Raw genomic sequence first — 23,808 nt, 5'->3', positions numbered from 1 at the left:
CAACTGCAGGCACTGGCCACCGAGGTGCTGGCACGAGGGACACGTGAGGGATGCAGGCCCAGTCAGAGGCATGGGGCTGTGCACGGGCTCCCACAGGCAGCATAGCCTCCTATGAACCCAGGCTGAGTTCAGCCTTGTTGCTCATGACCATCCAACCTGCCAGCAATAGAGCAGAACACCCAGCCCCCCCATCTAACACCATCCCTCGGTGGCAAGTTAATTACTGGGGGCCCCTTCCATCCTGCAAGGACTCAGGATTCATTATCACAGGACAATGTCTATTCCAAATAGCATCATCATGAAATGATTCCAACCAGTAAGAAATGTATTTGTTTCAGTCTCCAAACTCGTCACTCCAGAAAGATTGTGCTGAAAGCTGTTGATCATGATTTCCTGCAGCCATCTATGCCAAGGTCTTAGGCGATACTCCTATGAACTAGGAAATGATCTCCCGGGATTCTTTCCTCTGTGCTTTTACCAGTGGTCTGTCGATTAACTTAAACCATCTCAGCGCTTGCCCAACTGCCTTTGGGATGTCTTCTGTATTTGGAGGGCTGTGAATGTCGCTGGATTGCAATCTTTGCTATCAGCTAAATGATGTGGAGGTTGTAAAAGCCTGCTAAATGTCATTATAGAATGATTACTTGTGCTATACAAATACTTTCTTCTCTCTTATCCTTTGGAGGAGTGACAAGTCTCATAGTTCACCTTCCTCTATGAATTTCTAAGTGATCAAGGCTTTGTAGTGGTAATCCAGGTGTTTCTAAGCAATGCTTTCTTCAGCATCCGGTATTCTCACCAGAACTTGAGTTAGGGATGGGGAGAAGGGCTGTGTCTCTCTTGCTAATAACTAGGATAGAATAAAGCTTGCAGGGGCGCCTGGGCGGCTCAGTGAGTTAAGCCTCCAACTCTTGGTTTCGGCTCAGGTTGTGATCTCAGGGTTGTGAGATCCAGCCCCAAGTTGGGCTCCATGCTCAGCATGGAGTCTGCCTGAGATTCCCCCTCTCCCTCTGCCCCTCCTCCCACTCTCTCTTTCTCTCTCTCTCTCTCTCAAATAAATAAATAAGATCTTTAAAAAGAAGAAAAAAGCTTGCATACATAGGTAGAGCAGCAGAAAACTTTGCAGTGATGTATAAGGAGGAATGTAGGCTTTGACTATGGCCATGTGGGTGCATAAAACATCTCTATATATTGCTCTTAATTTATTCATTAGAAAACATGTTTTGGAGAGGGAAGAGATCAATAGAGATTGTGTTGTAGCACAAAAGGCTTTCCTTGCCTTGGTTAGCTGGTTTCTGATTTTTACTTCATTGTGTCTGTTTAGCAAATAAAGTCCTTTGCTAAAATTGGGATTGGGGGATTGGAGGTGGGGGGCAGGGAGTGGGCAAAACTCTTCCCAGATCTGACATTTGGTCTCAGTATTATTTAGTTTTTCCTGGAGTCTGGGACCTGGAATCAGAAGGTCACAGTGTCATAAACCTACGTAAAGATGCTTCCCATGGCTTTGCATTAAGCAAAGCAATTCAGTTACACTCTCAAGAGGAGTAGCCAGGACAGAGTTTTCTCCCCCATAAAGCTTTGGAGAGGGAGCCACCGTGGCTCCAGGTCAGTGCTCTGAAAACTGGCCCAGGGCTTTACAACTAATTGAACTTTACTATGGCTTATGTCTTTAGTAATCAAGAAGTCTCCAAAATGTTCAAAAAGTGATAAACTAGAAAAAATATCCTTAAGGATGTAAAATAGCTGCGTGGTTTATACAATACAATTTGACAAATATTTATTTTAAGATACAAAATCAATCCAGACATGTCCTTAGACAAATTGATTTATTTTTAATCTTTCAAATGCCAAAATGATCAAACGGCAAAAGAAAAAAAAAAGGGAAAGAAAGAAAAAAGAACGAAGGAAGGAAAAAAGAAAGTAACAGACCACTGAATAGATGAAAACCTTCAAAAAGGACACTTTTTGAGGCTTTGATCATTAAAAGACACCTGCTTTCTGTTGTTGTAAGCCAAACTATTAATATTATCGGCTGACGTTTACTGAGAATTTGCAACATGCAGGGAAATTAAGTTATATGGATTGTCACACTTAATCCACAAAATAACTTTATGAGATAGGTGCTATTATTTCCCGTTTTCAGATGAGGAGAACAAGGAGTAAAGCGGTTAAGTAATCTGACTCATATCACTTTTCCAGTAAAAAGTAGGGCTGGGATATTAACTTGGAAGGAGTCTTAACTCCAAAGTCTATGTGATCAAACCACAATGCTGTACTGCTCCCAGAGGAGCTGGGAATGGAGAATGTAGCCAGGCATTAACCCTCTCTACCACCATTCAGTTCTGGGGATAAGCAGGGCCACCATGTACAGTTCTTCAGGTTGTGCACTGCTTAAGCATGCCACAGCTAAGGGAATGCATTTCCATTGTAGATGTCTTCGAACTTATATGAGAGGCTGCAGGTGTTTGTGAAGATCTGGACCTTCTAACCAAGTCCTGGGATAGTGACACACACTACTGTGCACTCAGAAACTGGCACACACATGAGACCACCTTGTCCCAGCCACACTCCAGGCAGCCCATGGTATTGTTTCTTTTCCTCTTTTATTGCTTTCAGTGACACAGTTCCTACCCACAGCCTGTCTTCAGACCTGGAAGGGGGAATGCATAGACAGTACGTGTTGCTATCTGTGGTTATTGTACAACAATACATCAACTGCCTTGATTTTTCTAAAGAAGAAGTGCCCTTTCTAATTGGCCCAAGGGTGCTACAGTGTCCCTCAGGGGCCTGGTGAGCATCCTTCACTAGAGTCTGCAGTACCTCCGCCCCTTGGAGCTCCTTAATTGTCATTTTGATGTCAGTTTAAAACCAACAGAGGTAGGCATTACATCTTTTACAAGGAAGAGAACCCACCCATGATATATTTTCCAAAGCAAAATGTTGGGGTATTTTTAAGCATGTTGTTATCCTCCGGGATGAGCCATGCTGGTCAGTGCTCTCTTTCCATGGAAATCATCTCATTTCCTGTATTGTGCTTTGTCTGGAGCATGAATTAGGGACTACCAGACGTGCAGTTGACCTGGAGTCTGTGACCCAAACTGGCTCTCCTGGGAGCCGATGGGGCCAGGCCAGCAGAAGGCACCAGCTGCCCAGCCAGACTACTGGGGAATTCCTCTCCTGAATTTTCTCTCCTCCCCAGATTGCTGCATCACTTATCCTGAAAGGGCAAGCTAAACTGGGGCATCCTGAAAAATCTGGGGCCCTGGACTGGAGGGGAAATAAGAGATGGAAGGATGTGGATCCTTGATGTCACTGTCACCACCCCTGGAAAAGTTCTGCAAGAGTAAGTGACAGTGAGGACCACAAGGAACCAGGACCAGCTCCTTCCTAGAACCAGTAGGCAGGGTGCAGTGACTTGCTGCAGCCGTGGAGAGGCGAGGTGCCGAGCTCCATCTTGTACTTGGAGCTTCTTGTAGCTCCAGCTGTTTCCAGCTCTCCAGGGCTGATTCTCAGTCTCAAGGTTAAAGAAAAGAAGCTAGAAGGTGTTCAGCAGCTCAAAAAGAGAGAGAGTAAAAAGAAAAATCCGGGTGGATTTTATCTCTGGACTGAGATGGCCGGAGAAGCCTCAGCTAAGCCAGGAGGACAGGTGAGACTCGGCTTTCTCCCCAGCGGCTGGGGTCTTGTCTCTCCCCCATGGGGAGGGGTGGTGGTGGTGACTTGCAGCAGCAACTCTCAAGTGTGCATTCAGGGGCCTTTCCTGGAGCAGGCTGGGCTCATGCCCAGGAGGCCAGGGAAGGACCATGGGGTTCAGCCCACAGCATCTCCCTCCTGCCTCCCCACTCTCCTGCGCACCCTGACTCTCCCTCCCACCAGAGTGCATGATTCCTTTGAGGCCCTGAGTCATGTGGAACCAACAAATGTCAGAAAGAGAAGGAGACATGGAGATCACACAAAGTTCTTCTGCTGTAGTGGAGACAAGGATGCATTTGCTCTAGGTTGTTCTATAAGCCGTGAGCAAAGCGAAGGCTCCAGAGTCCTGGTTCTATGCACTTCCCTCTACATCACATGGGCTCTTTTGCTTTCTTGTCTGCTGCCCCAGGGGTAGGGAATAGGAGGGAAGTGTGGGGGGAGGCAGTAGGGATTTGGGGAGTCATACACCAGCCTGTGCTGGAGATGTAGATGCCCTTCCCAGCAGGACAGAGGGATGAGAGCCCCCCACCACGTGGCCCTCATCCCCTAAAATGCTGTGCATTATTACAGAGGACTGTAGCCCCAGGCTGCTGAGTTGGGGCTCTCTGTATCCTGGAGAAAGGTTTTCTGAAGGTCACTGGCAGGGTGGTTGGCTTGGAGACATTTCCTCGAATATAGTCCTTTCAGCCTCCAATCAAGGCTGATAACTCCCCAGAGACCTTTTATCTCACACTCCGAGCTTCCTCATTGCCCCTCAGGGGCGAGGTGGCTTTTGCTCCCAAGCCTAGAGATTGCTGCGCGGGTGGACTTGGGAGGAACTAGGTGGTGTGGTGCGGAGACTTTGACCTCAACCTGTGCCATGTCAGCACCTAGTGTGTTAGAAAAACAAGCCCCGAGGAACCTGGGCTTGGTGGACATTAATCAAACAACAGATTAGGCGCAGGCACACCTGGGAGAGCCTCCAGGTGAAGGCAGGCAGCCAGAAGCTCTGGACGGCGAGTAGGGCCTAGGCTGCCATGGCGGCGCCCAAGGCAGGGGCATCGCTAAGAGGGCACGAAGGGGGCGCGAGGAGCCTGAGGACCCTTGTAGCTTCCTCCGCTCTCGGGGCTCTACCTGGATAGAGCAGGCCAAGGCTTTAGGGGAGACGGCTGGGCAGAGCCAAGCTGAGGTGACAGTTTGCAGCTGCAGTGCCAACCTATGGGTCCTACCATTCTCCTGCCCCCTACTCTCTTCCTTTGCCCTTCCTTTCCTCTCCCGCTTCTCCTTGCCTCCCGCGTTCCCTTTCCTCCTCCTTTAGCCTATGTCCCAGCCTGGCCACTGGCCTTGTGTGGCTTAGTCTCATTGGGCAAGGGTGGGCGGTAAGGGTCTCCTGCGCTCAGGCCAGACCACGATGGTCTGCACCTGTTCTCAACATTAGTGAGGCAGGGATTAGAGGGGAGAGGAGACTGTGATCGCTAACTTAACTTCCTTTCTTTCTTTTTCTTTCTTTCTTTTTCTTTCTTTCTTTCTTTCTTTCTTTCTTTCTTTCTTTCTTTCTTTCTTTCTTTCTTTCTTTCTTTCTTTCTCTCTCTCTCTCTTTCTTTCTTTCTTTCCTTTCTCTTTGTTTCTTTCTCTTTCTTTGTTTCTTTCTTTTCTTTCTTTCTTTTCTTTCTTTCTTTCTTTCTTTCTTTCTTTCTTTCTTTCTTTCTTTCTTTCTTTCTTTCTTTCTTTCTTTCTTTCTTTCTTTTTCTTTTCTTTTCTTTTCTTTTCTTTTCTTTCTTTCTAAATGTATAGGTCCTAAGAACTGCAGGCAGTAGATAGATTTAAAGCACAGATTTTGAATCAACCCAAAAGCATCCATGAAAACCCTGGGGGGGGGGGGCGCCTTGGTGGCTCAGTCGTTAAGCATCTGCCTTCGGCTCAGATCATGATCCCAGGGTCCTGGGATCGAGCCCCACATCGGGTTCCCTGCTCGGCGGGAAGCCTGCTTCTCCCTCTCCCACTCCCGCTGCTTGTGTTCCCTCTCTCGCTGTCTCTCTCTGTCAAATAAATAAAATCTTAAAAAAAAAAAAAAGAAAACCCTAGGGGGAATACAAATGAAGTATAATGTACAATCTCTGTCTTTATAATCAGCAAGCAATAAAAGACTACTGAGTGGGGATCAGTATGGTGTCTCTTCCGAGAGTGGTCCATTCTTGCTCCTGCGCCATGCTACATCCAGCCCAGAGCCTGGGGTAGAGTGATGGCACATAGAGTCCCACCTGGCCAGCAGGAGAGACCAGAGTAAGGGGAGAGCAGCGTGGACCGGAGGACAGGGAGGGCTTTCTAGAAGTTGTGGAGAAGAAAGAGAATAGGACCCTTGTGCCGACAATTTCACGTCCTGAGAGCTAATTTCTAAGTCCTTGTTACCACCCGGCGGCACCCCACCAGCAAAACAGAAAGCTTCTCTTGAAGGAACCAATTCTCTTTCTGCAAAATGAAGGGGTGAGAAGGGAAGGGGGAGGGAGCTACTCTGTACCCAGCACACTGCCAGCACTTCTAACACAATCTAGTTTCAGTTGTGCAACAACTCCCTGACGCATGTGCTCATTCTCCCGGGGAGGAAGCTGACCCCTGAAGGCCCCACAACTCCCGCCTACGTTTCAACTTCAAGGGTGTCATCTTTCCACGACACAAGGCTCCCCCACATTCAGAGCTCCACGCTGGCAACTGGGTGCGGGGGCTGGGATCCTACAGGGGGAGTTCCAACTCTTCTGAACACAGAAACCCCAAGGGTGGGGACCTTTTAGCCTTGGTAGTGGTGACTGGGCCAAACAAGCATGCTTAGGAGTGGGTGATGGAGTCATGCTTCTCTCAGGGAGGGCAGTTCCCGTCCTGCCCTTGGTGACATATACCCCATCCAGCCACAACACTGAGCACACTGAGGTCCTCCAGTGAGAAAGGGCCCGCCCAGGTCGCCCTGCTGCTCACCCTAGCTTCTCATCTGCCCCCCTCAGGCTTCTTCAACTACAGTGTTTTTTGCAGGTTGCCAACCAGAGGGCAGGTTGGAAAATGCCCGTCCTCCTCACGTTGTGCCTCTTGCAAGGTGAGTCCCAAACACAGCCCAGAATCGGAGCTTGCAAAACCAGCCCTGTGCCTTCCAGGCTGCGGAGATTCCTGGCAGGCGGTTCGGTGGTGGCGTTGACCGCTGCCCCGGCACTTTGGCCATACCCTTGGCTCTCTCTCCCGGCATCCCAGACCATGCAGTGCATCCAGGGAGGGGTCAGGTCTGGGCCTGGAGGGAGTGAGAGGCGCAAGAGCTCACAAGAGAGAGCCGATGCCTGCTTTGCTCATTTCTAGAATATTCACTGTTAGGATATTCCCAATGTTTCTGCTCTCTTCCCTTCAAGTTGATGACTGAAAGTTGGCGGCATTTGCAAGATGAGGGTTCCAGAGCATACACACAAGAGACAGAAGGGGTACTGCTCATTCCCACTCATTCCAAAAACACTCAGTGCCAGGCCCAGGACTAGGGACTTAAAGATGCAGACCTGCCCTCCTCAAAAGTGTTCAGAGTCTACGAGAAACTGGTGGGTAAATAAAATTTGCATCTCTGCATCTACTGATTTAGTCAGCACACATTTATGGAGGGCCAAGCACGTGCCAGTCACAAGGGACAGCTGGATGGAGGACAGAGTCTTTGCCCCAGTAGGTCCTGGCAGGCTGGTATGGTGAGGCTGGCCAGGTATGGATCAGGCTCAAATGATGCATGGCCCTGTCTCCGTGCTGTGGTGTCTAGATTTTATTTTGATGGAAATGGGGAACCATTGAGAAATGTGGTGAATATGTGCCCAGAGTGTCTGGTACCTAGAACTTAGTCCCATGTAGATACTGAACAAATAATCATTAAATGAATGAATGAAAATGCTCTGGTAATACCAAAAAAAAAGGATGAATAATTGGGTTTGGCTTATAAACAAATCAGAATTTTAGTGAACCAAACGTTCATTTTGAGCAAGAGCTCTCTGTCATATAATCACACCATCTCTTGATTTGAATCTCCCACTAGCTGCCTTTGAAAAATTTTCAGTAGAAGCAGGTGTCCCCTGCCCCCAGATGAAAACTCAGGCAGGCCCATGATTTTTCTGCTAACATATTAATGTAGGTAAGAGTCCTGACTCAATTCCCTTAAGTCTCAAATGCTGAATTTGATACTTTTAAGGGTGCAGTTAAGTATTTTGGACAGCATTTCAGTCTTCCTTCAAAGAAATGCCCCCTCAGCCCCTCAAGGCCTGCGGTCAGGAAGGCAGCACAGGGGATGGGGTGGCCCCTCTCCGCTGTCCGTCTCCTCCTTCTCCTCCCCATGTTGGCAGCTGACACGTGGGACTCCAGCAGTGTCACAGGAGCCAAAGGGAGGCAAGGCAGAAGGCAGGGAACTCTTACTTGATGGGGTGGCAAGGAGTTTACAGCCGGCTCTTCCTCTCATGGCTGCATTTGTGAGCTTAGAGGGTCCCCTGATGTTTCATCTCCTCCCTTTGTCCCAGGTTCTGCTTTGACCCAACCACACAGAAGACCCCATCTCAGATGCCAGTGGAAGGGCCCTCTGCCCTCCGGGCCCCACCTCTGGGCCAAGGAAACACTCACTCCTTTCCCACCCCCATGCCGGATGGAGGAGACAGCCACTGCAGGTGCAACCATTCTCCCCCTGTCCTGCCTCAGACCTCTTGTGCTCTCTCAGACCGAGTTGGTCTCTAGTCCCTGGGCTCCCTCCATCCACAGGACCCCCCCTCACTCCTCCCCGGGGGAAGCCAGAGCCACAGACAACTGCAGGGAAGTGATGGTGGAATGAGTGCAGGGCCCCTGCCTCCACCAAAGGGATGAGAATCTGCAGCAGGGAGCCCAGGCGGGCACCACATGGATCCTAAAATGCTAGCCCACAGGTGACCAATAAAACATTCCAAAGTATTTATAATACATACCAAATATATTCCCAATTATATAGTATATATACACCTTAATTATATATAACTAAGAGCTACTGATCAGTAATTCACCAAACGAGTTCTCAAGGGCAAGTAAAACTTGGTATTAACAAAAGAAAAAATGTTCACTGCAAGAGCTCATTAAGGGTTCTTAATCAGCCTTCTCCTGCGAGGTCAGACTGCCCCCATCCTGCTGATGAATGGGGCAGAGAGCCTCTTGTATGTGCCATGTGTAGATTGCAAGAATTCATGAGAACTAGGGTATGAACACTTTATCAGGGCACCCCATCACTGTTGTCCCGAGACGGTCCTTGTTTGTAGTTGTGAATATTCTTGACTTTTAAAGATAAGTTGCCATTTAGCTTTACTAATAATGGCATAGTTGGTGGCATGTCATTTAATTAAACTTACGGTGAGTACTGCCACAGTCATAGCACCGTGGCCTCGAGTCTTCCTATAATTAGACCTCAGGACATATGTAGCAGGCAGGCCGGCTTCATGAGCATGGGCCCTGGGCAGTCATAGGGCCCCAGACTCAGAAGGTGCTTGGTTTAATGCTCTGCTATCACCATAGTGAACAGGGGTTAATAAACTCCGAACAAGGGGTTCTGCATTTTCATTTTGCACTGGGCTTTGCAATTCTGTAGCCAGTTCTGGCAACAGGATATTAAACTGAACCTTCTTGGGGCTCCTGGGTGACTCGGTACATTGAGTGTCTGCCTTCGGCTCAGGTCGTGATCTTGGGGTCCTGGGATCGAGTCCTGCATCAGGCTCCTTGCTCAGCGAGAGCCTGCTTCTCCCTCTCCCTCTGCAGCTCCCCCTGCTTGTGCTCTCTCTCTCTCTTTCTCAAATAAATAAATATCTTTAAAAACAAGCAAAAAAACCTGAGCCTTCTTGGCTTCAGAGGGCCCTAAAGACATAGAACAAATTGATAGATGCCAGGCACCCACATCCTAAAGCAGGATGTTGAAGCGCCTGCGCCGGACTGTGGCGAGGACCACAGAGGGGGTTGTGCCAGCCACAGCCCCCCATGTAGCCATCTGAAGAATCAGCAGAGGGTAGCCGAGCTCACTGGAAGAGCTGTTTTGGAGAGAGATGCCGGGGTGTTGGGCTCGCCTTCACCTGCGCCCTCACATTCAGTCAAGTAAGAGAAGGAACTTGTAGAAAGCCACTCACCAAGCTGTCCCATGTCCCAGCTTCTCCTGATGGCAGGGCCAAAGTGTGCTTCCCGTGACCAAATGTGGGACCTACAGAAAGGAGCTGGCCTGGGGGCTCCACCACAAAGGCCACCCAGAAAGGATGGGGACTACCCAAAGAAGGGCAGGTGGCCCGAAGTCATAGGTGTGGTGGTGTTGGAGGAGGGGCAAGAGGCCAGCAGGAGAGGCGGTTCTTACAAGGAAGGAGCTGCGGCCAGAGGGCCGGTCTGGGAGGCAAAAGTTCTAGGAAGATCTCTGGCCATCCCTTGTTGCTCCTCACCTTCCCCTCTGTCCCTCCAGATGCAATCCCCGAGGGGCCTAAACAGCAGTTTGGAATAGAGGGAAGAGAACAAAGAGACAAGAGTTGCAACCAGTCACCGGACGGGACTGGATAGATATATTGCTCTTGACCAGATTGGACTTTTTCCTCCCCATGTAAGACTATGAAAGTTACTGTACCTGAAGTTATGCCTGAGATTTATCAAGGAGCAGAGCCAGTATGAAGAGACAGTGTAAGAACAAGCTTTGTTTCTGTTCGCACCAGGTCAAGTTCATGTCACTCAGTGAACAGGCCATAGACGTGTTCGAGCATGATTTATGCCTATGGCCAAAGCAGGCATATTTACAGTATTGTTCATCTGTGCTTGGATGGTGGTACGTGTTTCTATTTCTACAGAAAAGCACGGTGTGAACCGGTGTGAACATTTTTCAACCACCGGTCTGGGGATGGACCCACTGAGTGGGCCAGGATTCTTGTGTTCAGGGCACCCTTCCCTCTCAAGGGAAAGCACACTAATCTGTCCTCACCTCCTTACCATCTCTCTTGGGTTTTCCATCAAACAAACCATAGTCCTCCCATCAGATGTTGACCCAGGCTCTGGACGGACTTGTATGAGAACGTCCGGCACATGATAGGTGCTAGCTAAATAGTTGGTAAGAGTACTCTTGCATTTCTGTCTCTCAGATGGGGCCTTAGACACAGCTCCATTCCACGGCTGGGGTACTCCTGATCCAGGGCACTGAGCTCCGACGTGCCCATATTGATTCTTCTTCGCTTCACTTTCATGAAGGCATTTTCTGACCTGTTCCCTAAATCTGGCAGAGTTTGGAGCTTGTAACTCCCCACACAGTGACTCTACCCAACACTCCCTTTCCTTTGACTCTCCCCCCTCACCCCTCCAGCAGCTGCAAATGCACTGAAGGGCCCGAGGCTGGTGTCTGGGGAACCTGGGGGAGCTGTCACCATCCGGTGCCATTACACCCCCTTGTCCATCAACAAGCATGTGAGGAAGTACTGGTGCCGCCTAAGCCCCGTGACGTGGATCTGCCACACCATCGTGTCCACCACCAACTACACTCACCTCGGCTACCGCGGCCGCGTGGCTCTAGCAGACTTCCCGCAGAGAGGCTTGTTTGTGGTGAGGCTGTCCCAGCTCTCCCCGAATGACGTGGGGCGCTATCGCTGTGGCATTGGAAACACAAACAGCATGTTCTTCTTCAGCATGAAGCTGACCGTCTCTGCAGGTATGGGCTGATGGCTGCTGGGTCAAGTCTGGTGACGTGAATGCTGGGAAGGAGAAGGTGCAGGCGCTGACCGACAGGTCCAAGAGGGCTTCAAGCCTGAGGGGGGTGGGGAGTGATGAGGAAAACCTGGGGGTAAAGCAAGGACTTTAGGAAGTAGCCTTTCATTTCAGAAAGAAATTACCTTCAGAAGGAAGGTAGATATTTGGAAAAACTGCCTAAATGGATGCATGCAAGCTGTCCCACCCACATTTCCCCAAATTTTGTGGCCTGAATATTTGGTTTTCTTTTGTTTTTTTTTTTAATTTTTTAAAAGATTTTATTTATTTATTTGAGAGAGAGAATGAGATAGAGAGAGAGCATGAGACGGGGGAGGGTCCGAGGGAGAAGCAGACTCCCTGCCGAGCAGGGAGCCTGATGCGGGACTCGATCCCGGGACTCCAGGATCATGACCTGAGCCGAAGGCAGTCGCTTAACCAACTGAGCCACTCAGGCACCCCTGTGGCCTGAATATTTGAGAGGACTCCAAGAAGGGAGTGAATTGAAAAATGTGGCTTCTTCGGCTCACGATGTCTCTTTGTTCAGATAAGCAGAGCAGGTAAGATACTCAGGACAGAAGAGGCTTTTCCTGAGACCGAGCCCCTCAGCAGACATCTGAGAAGCTGCCAGGTCCATGCTCTGCATGGTAGGTTCCAGAGACGCGACCTGGAGGTGGGCACCCAGAGTCCATGGAAGGGGGCCCAGGCAGTGGCTGGCCAGGAGAAGTGGCATGTCAGAGGACAGGCAGAGCCTGGCATTGCACTTGTCCGGTTAGATGTTGCCCTGACCATCTGCGGAGATTGCCTGCTCCGTCTGAGGAGCAGTATGTGGTGGGCTGTGGGAAAGGGGCCAGCATGGGAGTGCAGGACAGCTCTCAGAGTGTACGTGGGCATTAAACAAGGAGAAAGGACCACAGAATGTCAATATTTGCGACAGGCTAGAGAATACACCTGGTTTTCCCTCATTTTTATTTTATCCATCATACTGACTGAAGACTGTGTTGCTTAGTGAGGTCGCATTCCTTGGAGCAAGCACCTTAAGCCTGGCATCCTTTGCTAAATGCTGCAGGCAGCTGGGGTAGCCTTTCCACATGGTCTCCCTCTGCCATTCACAGATCCTTCCAGAACCATCCCCATGGCCACTCCAGCTGCCGGTGAGCTCGTCATGGGATCCTTCGGAGCAGTGTCACCAGCGGCCAGCAGACGGACCTCAGGAACGGCTCAGACTGTAGAAAGCCAGGGGACAGGATGGGATAGAGTTGCTCTGACTCCAGGGACCAACAGAACAACAGCGTCAGCTGAGGGAAGGCAGACTCCAGGAACAACTGAGGCAGTGGCTCTAGGGACGGCCAGCCAGGTAGAGGGTTCTGTCTGGGCAACAGTCCCCACTCCAGAGAGTCCGGCTTCAACAACTGGAGGCGTGTCCAGTACGACAAAAGGTGTTTGGGTGTGGGACACCAGAAGCTCAGTAGCGAATAGGGCGAGGCCCCGCCAGGAAGGGAGGGAGACAACGACAGAGGCCGATGGGCCACCTGAAGAAACAGAGGGGGTCGGAACAGCTCCGGATGTCACTGGGAAGGTCATAGGGACCAGTAGGCCATCAACTCTGGTCTCAGAAAAATGGGTGCAGGAAATCCTGCAAGAAGCAACAACCGTTTCTAAGCCACATGACCTGGGCTCCATTGAAGGAACTACCCCAGCTGCAGGTGTGTGGATCCTGGGGCCCACCAGCATAGAGATGGCGTCTGAGGAGGGAGCCACCGAAGAGGACCTAGACATGCCTGTTGGAGACAGCGATCCCCAAGCCACACAGAGCCAGGCCCCAGCTGCTGGGTCCGTGAGCCTCTTGGGCAAGGTGTCCTCCATGATGAGGTAAACTCCCAGACCTTCACCTTGGCCCGGGCTCCATATCTGCCCCACTCCCGGCATGCTCCTCCGTGGGCTGACCACTGTACCCCACTCCATCTGCTCACTTCTCTCTTTATAACCCCACGACAGCGAAGGGCAAGGACCATAAAAATCGCAGACCCTCCCTTGTTCAAGAGTCCTTGCTAAGGAGCCCTGAGTATTTTCATGTGGTTTTCAAGTAAAAATCTAAACATTAGGAAAAGAGAATATTTAGGTGGAAACTTTGGGACTTTTTTTTTAAAAGATGAGGAACAAAAGCTCTAGAGAGGGAGAGGTACTTGCTGAAGCCACAGGGAAAGATTGTGGCAGAGCCAAATGGCCAGGGTAGATTCCCTGACTCGCTCCGTCCTGTTTCCCACTGTGCCACGCAGTGGGGCCCACACACACGGGCAGTGCAGGAGGGACTGGGATTCAGGGCATGGGAACCTGCAGACAGGGGTCCTGGTCCCAGCTCCTCTACTCACCCGCCGGGGGAATGAAGGCAGCCAACTTCCCTCACCTCAGCTTCTCACCTGTAAAGTGAGGGGCGAGGGCCAAATGCCCTTCAGCCTCCTGTCCAGCTCCAACCTTCCCTCCCCTGTGCTCTTCCTCCTCCCCCCACCGGCTCCTTCCTCTCCAGCGTTTCTCCAGGAGAGAAAAACATCTCTCGGATCCTGATTCTCGCCTCCACGGTGCTGTGCCCCCTTACACTTGTGGTTCTTGGCCTGTTGCAAAAGAAGCTCTGGAGAAACAAGATGAGTGAGTTCAGTTGAAGTAGTCCCAAGGCTGGGGAGGGAGTTTTCGTTCCAATCAGACACCCTCAGGACTGGGTGGCGTCAGAGTTGGTGCCAGGACCTGGGATATAGAAATGCTAAGTTCTCGTCGGAGCCATTTAATCACTCCTGGCCTTGGTTTATCAATGAAATGGGAGAATCATCTCTATACTTAGGCCTTGGTGACATCCCAGAACTGAAGGAGAAGCTCCTCAGAGGATGGTAAGACAGATGCTAACTGTAGGCATGTGAACCACAGGAGCAATCCCAGACGTGGATGGCAGGAGTGCTGGGACCAGATGTGGGGGCAAACTACACTTGCACCCTCTGCATGCCCTGGCTGAAAGTCTCTTCCAGCCCAGGTTTAAATACTCCTAAAATGAGTGCTCCGTGGTGGTTAGCTCTGATGAAGAGAGGGTGAGATTTGTGGGAGCAAGTGGAAGAGGCTAAGATGATCACCCCAGAACCCCAAAGGCCTGGCCCAATCCTTTTCAATCAAAGGGGTCAATTGCAATTCTTCTGTGTCAGGAAGTTCCCAATGTCTTGTGGGGGTTGGGGTTGGGGTCCTCAGGGAATCAAATTCAGTTCCCAGTCCCTTCACAGCATCCTCTGTGTCTGTGCAGCTCAGGAGGCAAAAAGAACAGCAGCGGTCACCTTGATTCAGATGACATATTTCCTGGAACTGAGCCTCCAGCCAGACCAGCTGCCCCCCCACATGGAAAGGAATATGCTCCGGGATGACTGTCGTCCCCAGGCCAGTCTGACTGTCCCGGAGATGCACCCTGGACCCCGAGAAATGGAAGCATAAGCTGCTCAGTCACCATGGAAAGAGAACCAGGACCAAACACCACAACTTCAGTCTTTTCTCATCCTCCCTCCACCTGTACGAAGGGGAGCTAATGGAGCTGGGGCTCCATCTGGGAAAGCAGAGGTTGGCCATCCTTGGACCCAGGAAGGTCAAACATTTCCCACAGCCAAAGGTGATGCATGACTCAAAGAAGGCTTCAAGAAAGGATTGATTGAACCCTGATGGAGGTCACCTAGGAAAGTGTGGAATTTCCCTTCCTGGGGGTTTGAAAAGCTAAGAGGCTTCCAATTACTATAACTTCTTAGCCATCATTCCTAGCCCTTGCTAGCTGCCCCCCTTTCTGAAGTCTGTCAGCACTCAGCCTGCTGCACACATTTCATCGTATTCACGTATACGAGGCTTGCCTTCTCAAGTACATTCTAAGCTCCTTTAGGGCAGTTATCATGTTGGATCCACCTCACTAAGTCCCCAGAGACCTTCCAACTCAGTGGGGCCCCAGTAAATATTTGTGACCGAAAGGCTGACTGGAGGGCATGGGTTCAGTGGCCTCTGAGATGCTCTGAGTCCCCTTCACTTGGGAGTTCCCCTGGTTGACTCCACCGGCAGGTGCTTTCTCCATAGAAACCAAAAAGAACAACCCCATCCCTCAAATCATCCCTCCCCATTTGAGCCCACACTCATCATGCCATAGACTTTTTGACCCAGGCAAGATTTTCTGGGATTTTCCTAAACTCATGGATGAGGAGGGTATTTTTCAGTAGATTCTCACCTTCTTCATAAAGCTCCTCTTGTTCAACTGCTTATAAATCCTTGATATCAAGGACTGTTGATGAAGCTGGGAAATGGTCATTTTAAGGGGAGGGCGGTGTTAACAGACAAGGTGGCCAGAAGGAATTTTATGTGGACTCTGCTTTATGAACACTTCATTCCATGCCTATCGGGGAACTTTCACACCACCCTTGGTCCCACTGTCTTTTCAGGGGTCACATCTGCTCTTTTATTTTGCCAAATCTGTTAACCAGCTGTCTGAACTTCATGTTTGGGCAAAGCAGCCTTTGAGCAATGGGAGAGAAAGAAAGGAAACACTCCGATATCAAGTTGAGAATTGTCAGGTTGACAATTCCAGAAGGGTCAGCCCTGCCTCCTTATGCAGTCAGCAACACTAGAAACCCTCCATTAATACCTCCTCACAGCTGGTGCTGAGCACAGACACTGTCTCCAGAAAATCATGGTGAGTTAGTGGTCAAAGTTGGTGAGAGAGACCCCATTGTTTTGGATAAGTAGGGAAGTTGAATGGATCTAGCCAAATGTAATCATAGACTTTCAGAGCTAATAGATCTTTAGAGTCTAGGGTGAAGTAACTGAGGCCCTGTGGGGAGAAGTTATTTGGTTAAACCCAGTTAGTAATAGAGTAAGGATCACAAAAGGGAACTCCCAACCTTGATCTAGTGCTTTCTCCACTTCGCCATTGCTAAATAATCAATATATCAAAGCAAAACTAATAAAAAAAATCAATAACACCGCAGTCATCTTGCTCCAGACCATTTTTGTGAACACTCTCTCAGTGACCAGCCTGAAAAGCTTTTAAGAGTGATAGAGGAGGTAGGACAGCCATATTTCCCCATTCTACCAATGAGGAAGCAGGCCCCGGGGGTGGGGGTGGGGGTCGGCCCAAGTGTAATACAGCCAAGGTCACTTGGCCCATTAGACGAGAGCTCAGGCAGTAGAGGAGAATTCCACCTGACTAGTGTTTACGGGGCATCCACAGAACGTGAGCTTTTTTACGAGGTGTTCTGAGGGGGAAAAAAAAGTTGCGGTAGATCAAACAAGTTGGGAAATGTCGGTTAAACAATAAACGGGTTCTTATGCGTACAATATTTTGGAGCCTTTGATACAATAAGGGGCATTGTGAATAGCCTTAGGGTGTGGGGATATGTTTCCCCTGCGTTTTGGACTCTAGTGTCTTGGTGAAGCAATCTGGCTGGCCTGGGTTCCTCAGATCGCTCTTTGTTGGGGAAAGCTGGAGGCACGAAAGCAAAGGCTTGTGAACCCTTTCATGGCAAAGGCCTGCTAGTAAATACTTTAGACTTTGTAGGACACATAGCCTCTGTCGCAACTACACAGCGCTGCCGTTGTAGCACCAGATTGACCAAGGACAATACGTAAACGAATGATGCTGGCTGTGAGCCAACACAATTTTATTTTACAGAAACAGGTGTCAGGCTGGATCTGGCTCTAGAGCCATGATTTGCCAATCCCTGAGCTAAGCCATAAAAGCACACAAGACTCTGATGTCAAGGACCAGACCCCACTCTTCCTCATGAGTTTCCCTGCCTCCCCCTGCCTCCCCCTGACTACCCCTCTCAGGGACCTCTCCTTCCTCCGAACTCCTGTAACACTTTCTGCTTGGGGTTCAGCAAGGAGGATGCCCAGCCTGACGACTCCATCTTGGGGAAAGAGGGGCCCAGCCTGGTAAGGGTGTTGGCCAAGTGGCTGGAGGCAGGAGTGACTTCTGGAAGTAGAACCGGCTGCCATGTCAGGGTGCATGAGGGGAAGCTGAGGTCTGCCAAGGGGAGGGGCCAGTACAAGTTCAAAGGGTCAGAGCAGAGTCAAGATTAGAGTCTCGGGGCCTACACTTTGGAGCTGGGCAGAGATAAGATCTGAGGGAAACTCTCACCGGGAAGGAAATGGGGCAGCCCCAAATCTTTACAGCTCTCCTTTATGGGCTAACCGATGCCTGGAGTGGGGCAGAAGTCAGACACCGCAGGCCAACTCCACCACTTGGGATGCGTCAGTGATTCGTTTTTCATCTTCTATCCCCAGCTAGCATGGTAGTCACATCACTGGGACGAGGGGCAGGGAAAGATCCATCACCAGGCTGGAATCGGGGAAGTCTCCCTGGAGATTTGAATGCAAGATGCAGTGAGCCCAGACTTTCCCATGATGGACAGGTCCTCCCCGAGAGCGCACAGCTCTTAATGCAGCTGCTCCTTGCTTTAGTATCTCTATGTAGCAGGCACCACCCTCGGGTCTCACATTGCATTTGATGCAATGCTCCTGTAAGGCAGACATGAGAATTCTCACTTTCCAGACGCAAAAGCTGAGGTCAGAGAAATGAAGTAGTTAGACTCCTAGGGAAAGGGCAAGCGGAGAATTGAACACAAGCAGTCTACCTCCAAGGTTAAATCCTCGATCGGTACCCCACGCTGCCTTCCTCCACACTTGGGTTTATGCCCTGGCATCTGATCAGGTCTTTTCTTGTTTAACCTTTGAGAGCCTTCTTTGTTTTCCTCTTTAAGCCCATGCATAGAAGGTTTTATAATCATTTCCAGTAATTTGTTTTCTTTGGTCACCTATCAGGCTGATTCCAACCTGGCTAAGCAAAGTATACAAGTTCACAGAGCTGGAACGGAGAGCTAAAAAACCAGTCACTCTGTCGAGGTCCTTACTGGCATCATAGAGCTCAGATCTTTCATTCCCTGCAGGGTTGTCCGTCCATCTCAGGTAACCTAGGGCAAAGGCTTGACTCCCACCCCCCAGCAACTTGTCATTATTCTCCACTAAGATTTTGGGGGTTTCTTCCTCTCTTCCAGCAGCAGGTGTGGTCTGGGAAATATAGAATCAGCTTAAACACAGCTTCAGTCAGACACAAAAACGAAGGTATTTCCATGGAATGATCTGTAATGCACTTAAGCCAAGTAGACATGAATTGTGTGACTATTTTCCACGGGTACAGATACTCTAAGGCTAAGAACTTGACAGATGTTGAATGGAAATGGAGATTCTACACAAAAGGCAACGGACCCTCTGGCAGGGTCCAGCACCACCAAGCTCTCCACTTCCCATTAAGGGATGCCACTTGGCTCGTGGGCATTGACCACCCCCCCCCCACCCTGGGCCAGCCTGCTCCCTTCACTATAAGCAGGAGGATGAATTGTCACCACCCCCCACCTGCTCCCCAAGGGGTCAGCAGAAACCAGAAAGGCAGCAGAGAGGCAGGGGAGGACACTATGCCACCCTTCTGGAGGCACATAGAAATCATGAACGCTGGGGCACTGGGCCAGTAAGCCACTATTTGTCCCCTGGTCCCATTTTGTTGAAGACGCACATTCCCTTGTTAGCATCCAGAGTCTTCTCTGTTCCGCCTTTTCCAACCTCTGGCCGAGTTCCCAACTTTTGCTTATTTGCTGACTTGGTCTAGATCTACCAGTTCTGCTCTGAGAATAAAAGGTCAAAGAAGGGCCACTTCTTTCCCTAATGTTACAAATCCCTGACTCCCCCGAGTATCTTAGCTAAGAGGGGAAGAGCTAGGACTACCATGACCAAAGATGTTTTCCACGTTGCCCCGCAAGTGCAGATGTTGCACTTGAAACAAGAGTTCAGGAAAAGGCCATCAGCGAGTTTTGCTTCTGTAGAGCCTGGCATGGTAAAGGGCAGACTGGTTAGTGAATGCAACTGGCCTAAACTCTTCATTTTGCCAACACATGACACCACCCGTGTAGTGCAGACAACTAAAAATTAATTACAGTATATGTCACCAGAAAAAAAAGTGGATTGTACACCATTGCACTGATGGGAATGTTGAAGCTCAGAGGGGCATGGGCTGCAGGGGATCACAGAGGATATTTTTCCAGTGGCTGTCTGACAGGTGAACCGTGGGCTGAAGGCCAGGCTCAGACCAGGAACAAGGAAATGGCACATCTGCAGAAGGACCCCAGTGGCTTATGAGAGGGGCTGGGCCCTGTTACCTGACACTCTGCCTATTGACTTTGGATGTCTGCTCTAAAAATCTTCCTCCTTCCGCCCCTCCCTGGCCAGAGTATGGAGGTAGGAGAGGGCAAGAGAGCAGTTTGGTAACCTCAGAAAAGGCTGGTTCATTTGTTCTTGCCTCTCAGAATGAAAGAATAAAAGTCTCTGGGGCTCCTTGATTGGGGGCCCCGGGAAATTGAAAGAGCCTTTGGACCAAGACCAATTTTCCGATCCAGCTTCACTATTCCTTGTTCTTTGCAACAGGCTCCTCGGGGCTCCCACCGCAGTCTCTGCCTTCACTGCTCCACCACCCAAATGACGAAGACAAACTCCCTTACCCCAGGAGCCCCCGAGGAAATGTTGTTTTCACTCCCTGATTGAGAGTGAATAGAACTAGGAAAACAGGTGAGGGGTGGGCCATGTGGGCAGTGACACAAGGAGGCAGGTAATCAGGGAGAAGGAGGAGGCTCAGCGAGTTCATGTGGAGAAAGGAGAGTCCTTAGGCTCTCATGTGTACTTGGTGGGGTAAGCTGCCCTCCCTGACACTCTCCGGTGACCAGAACCAACTTCTTCCCCACCCTCCACGCATCTACCACCCAGCTGGCCAGCCTCCGATTTCTCCCTCATTCAGGTTGTTCTTGACATTGACGTGATGCCAGTCCCAGTCCCAGATGTCAGGCTCCGAGCTCCTTAAGAAGGGCCTGGGGAGCCAGGCAAATGCAGAGTATTTATAGCTAATCCCCCCCCCACCCTACTCCCTAACAGGGAGGCTCACCTGGGAAAAGGCTCAGGCCTCCAAATATATGTCTGGGCTCAGGAGCTCCCCAAAAGCCTCCCTGAGCTCAGCCAACTAGACTATTGCAGGGTCCACTTTCATGGTGGGATTCCAGGCAGCGGCCCCACGAGGGACTGTCTTCCAGCCCGCAGCACCCAGCTGGGCACCAATGGCAGTAGTCCCCATCCCGTGGCCTCTCTCCAGCCCAGGACGGAGAGAGCACATGCTGTGTTCCTTCCAGTGGAAGACAGCTAGGGGCAGGAATTACTAGAATATTACCTACTGATGGCGAGGGTAGGGCTGCTTGGACATGATAATCCCACATAGTCAATATCCTTAAAAGGGGGTGGGGAGGGGCTTGATATTTAGTGTCGGTAGATTCACGGTCATAATTCTATTTTCCAGTGATTGACACTGACATGACCATATGGTTGCTTTGCTGAGGAATGCTGGATTTCGGGGCTGGCTGGCCTGGGATTAAACATTGACTCTACATGGGGTTAAACATTGACTCAGCCAAAGATCTGCCCATGGGAGCCGAGAACTGGCAGTAAACAGCAGCAATAGCCTGTTTCATCTGTCCGCTGTTATCTCCCTTGGCTGGGGAAAGCCGCATTTATAAGCACCATCTGCAGGGAGGGATGCCAGAATGTCAGAAGGGCAGGGGCGGTCTGGGGAAGGACCCTCCAGCTAAGGCCTCCCCTTCTCTATGGGTGGCTGGGTCAACCCATGGTCTTGGAGCATCCACCTGACAATACCAGCCTGTAGCGTCAGACCTGCATAGGCCTGCATGTTTGGTCCTCTCCAGTCTTCCCTGAATCAGTTGAAGGTGCAAATTGCAGTCTGTTGCTGCCCAGAGAAGTCATTCCACTTCTCTGCCCTTGGTTCCTCATCGATCAGTGGAAATCACTCTTTGTTCTGAAAGCCTGTGTTGCCCCATTCATTTGAAGCTGAATCATAAGCTCCTGTAAGATACCAGCCACTGCACATATTATACTTAATATTTGTAACAAACACACAAGCTAAGTATAATTAGCCCCATATTATAAATGAGAAAATTGAGGTCCAGAGACCCTAAGAAACTTGTCAAGGGTCCCCTGGGCCAGCAGATGACAGGGTTTGGATGTGAACCGGGTATTCTGGGTCTGGAGCCTGTGAGCTTTCCCCAAGACTGCACTGCCTCACTGCGAGGGCTACTGCCCAGCTGGGGTTGCTCCTTGGCAGTGGTGTATGGGGTGATGGCTTCTCAATTAGACCAGATGCCCTTGGGGAACAGAGAGGCACACTGGTGATATCTGTAATCTCCCTGGACCTCATTCAAACTGATCATGGGCATAGTAGATGCTTGCAATAGGCTAGAAAGTGGCCTCCCTTCCCCAAAGACATGTTCACCTCCTGATCCCTGGAATCTGTAATGTTACCTTATTTGGGAAAAGGGTCTTTGCAGATGTGATTCAGCCCAGGCACTTGAGATGAAGACATCATCCTGGATTACTCGAATGGACCCTAAAGGCCATCACAAATGTCTTTGTAAGAGAGAGCCGAGAAACATTTGAGGCACACACGGAAGGCAATATGAGCACAGGGGCAAGACGGGCATGATGTAGCCACAAGCCAAAGAATGCCCAGGGATCCAGCAGCAGCTGGAAGCCAGGAGAGATGACGAATGGATTCCCCCCCTAGAGCCTCCAGCAGGAGCATGACTCTGTCCACTCCTGATTCAGACTCTTGGCCTCCAGAACTGAGAACACATTTCTGTTGTTTCAAGCCAGCAAAATTACAGTAATGTGTTACATCAGCAAACGCAGCGCTCACTCAAAACACAGAATCCTAGGACTGGAAAAGCCTTAGACACCGCATGGCCCAGTCCTCCCATTTAACAGAAGAAATAATCGCAGCCCTAAAGGAGGAATCGATTTGGCAAAGGTCACTCAGCAAGTTAGAGACAGAGCCAGGACCAGGGCACGTGTCCCGAGTCCAGACTGGTGCTCATGTTGAGTCCCAGGGTCATGAAAGTCAAATGAGAAGCCCTAGTTCTTATTATTAGTATATTCTTCTCATATAATTATTTCAAGAGGGAGGGGGGAACTTGAAAGCCTAAGATGGGACGTAAGTTTCAGAAGGTATGATTATTGCTGACTTGGGCAGTTGGACCCTCTTGGCCAGTCCCTCCCCACTCAGGACAGGGAGGCAGGGGTTATGCTTCAGGGCCACTGAGTTCGCAATGGGGAAGCCACAGTGAGAGAGGTGAAGTTGGGTGGCTCCAATCTCACCACTAGCATGTGGCTGAGCCCAAAATAAGATGCAGGGTTTTGACTTCCCCACTCTTCCCTACATTCTGCTTCCCGTTTTCCCTTTCCCCTAGGCTCGGTCAGTAGGCCCGGCGGGCTGTGCCTATGTGCGTGTCTGCTAAGATAGTTTTGAGGACTCCTGGGAGCACACACCAGGATGGAATCTAGGAAATTCTCCCCAGTACAGAATAAGGAAACGGAGTGGGAGATTTCAGGCCCCTGAGGCAGCCTGAGAAGCAACCATTTCGTGGATGTGCTTCCCTCCCTCCCTGCAAACATTTATCAAGTTTCTGGCCTAGTAGTCAGCGGGCCTCCCTTAAGCCCTCCTCTAGCCCAGACAATTGGATCCAAGTTATCCCCTGCCATGGGGCAAACGAGTTAACACAAAACAAGAGAACAAAACCTACAGATATCTGGCGATTGTGTCTGAAAGGAGAGAAGCGTAAGAAGGAAAACCTTTGAAAGGAGCTGTAACCTGGCAGAACCAGGCTTGTCCTATCCCCGTCCCCATGCCGTCTTCACCTCCCATGGATAGTCACCCTGAACCCCGGGCAGGAGAACGACTGCTTAGCTACTGATGCACCCATTGCCCTCCCACTCACCACAGTGGGGCTTATTCTTTTTTTTTTTTTTTAAAGATTTTATTTATTTGACAGTGAGAGACACAGCGAGAGAGGGAACACAAGCAAGGGGAGAGGGAGAGGGAGAAGCAGACTCCCCGCGGAGCAGGGAGCCTGATGTGGGGCTCCATCCCAGGACCCTGGGATCATGACCTGAGCCGAAGGCAGACGCTTAACGACTGAGCCACCCAGGTGCCCCAGTGGGGCTTATTCTAGGGTTAGAGGTGGGGAGAGGAGATGGACAATGATGGAGCTGTCCAGAGCGGTTTGGGGGTGCCAGAGCCAGGGGCAACTGCACCTTGCTTGTCCTGTACAGCCCTTCAGTGGTCCACAGTCTTGTTGACATTCACTGCAACTCCAGTTACACAGGAACGATGGGGCCCAGAAGGCTACAAGGGGTGTTAGGAGAGAATGAGGCTCTGCCGCACAGGCTCTCCCAAAGGCATCGGGAGGATGCAAACGAGCCCGACTTACCCTGCCTCCATAAGAAAGGCAACGCAGGGCTAATAGATTGCAAAAG

At 50.3% G+C, this 23,808-nt stretch overlaps 1 protein-coding gene across 1 annotated transcript; it reads left to right on the top strand.

Moving 5' to 3' along the window:
- The first annotated feature begins 3,610 nt into the window (after window positions 1-3,610).
- On the top strand, window positions 3,611-14,853 carry FCAMR (Fc alpha and mu receptor). The gene is made up of 6 exons (XM_088017038.1): window positions 3,611-3,646; window positions 6,682-6,754; window positions 11,012-11,350; window positions 12,501-13,257; window positions 13,913-14,031; window positions 14,669-14,853. Exons 1-6 carry the CDS (start codon window positions 3,611-3,613, stop codon window positions 14,851-14,853), a joined length of 1,509 nt encoding a protein of 502 aa, XP_087873164.1.
- Window positions 14,854-23,808: the final 8,955 nt, after the last annotated feature.

This window comes from Eumetopias jubatus, unplaced genomic scaffold, assembly GCF_037043125.1.
Source record: "Eumetopias jubatus isolate StellerSeaLion01/CBP00866 unplaced genomic scaffold, mEumJub1_p1.0 scaffold_12, whole genome shotgun sequence".
Taxonomy (NCBI): Eukaryota; Metazoa; Chordata; class Mammalia; order Carnivora; family Otariidae; genus Eumetopias; species Eumetopias jubatus.
This window is presented reverse-complemented; position numbering and strand designations above follow the sequence as displayed.

Coding starts and splice junctions, on each gene's coding strand:
- FCAMR (XM_088017038.1), top strand. CDS start 3,611: ATGGCCGGAGAAGCCTCAGCTAAGCCAGGAGGACAG. Junction 6,755..11,011: donor CACGTTGTGCCTCTTGCAAG/GTGAGTCCCAAA, acceptor CCCCTCCAGCAG/CTGCAAATGCACTGAAGGGC. Junction 14,032..14,668: donor GCTCTGGAGAAACAAGATGA/GTGAGTTCAGTT, acceptor GTGTCTGTGCAG/CTCAGGAGGCAAAAAGAACA.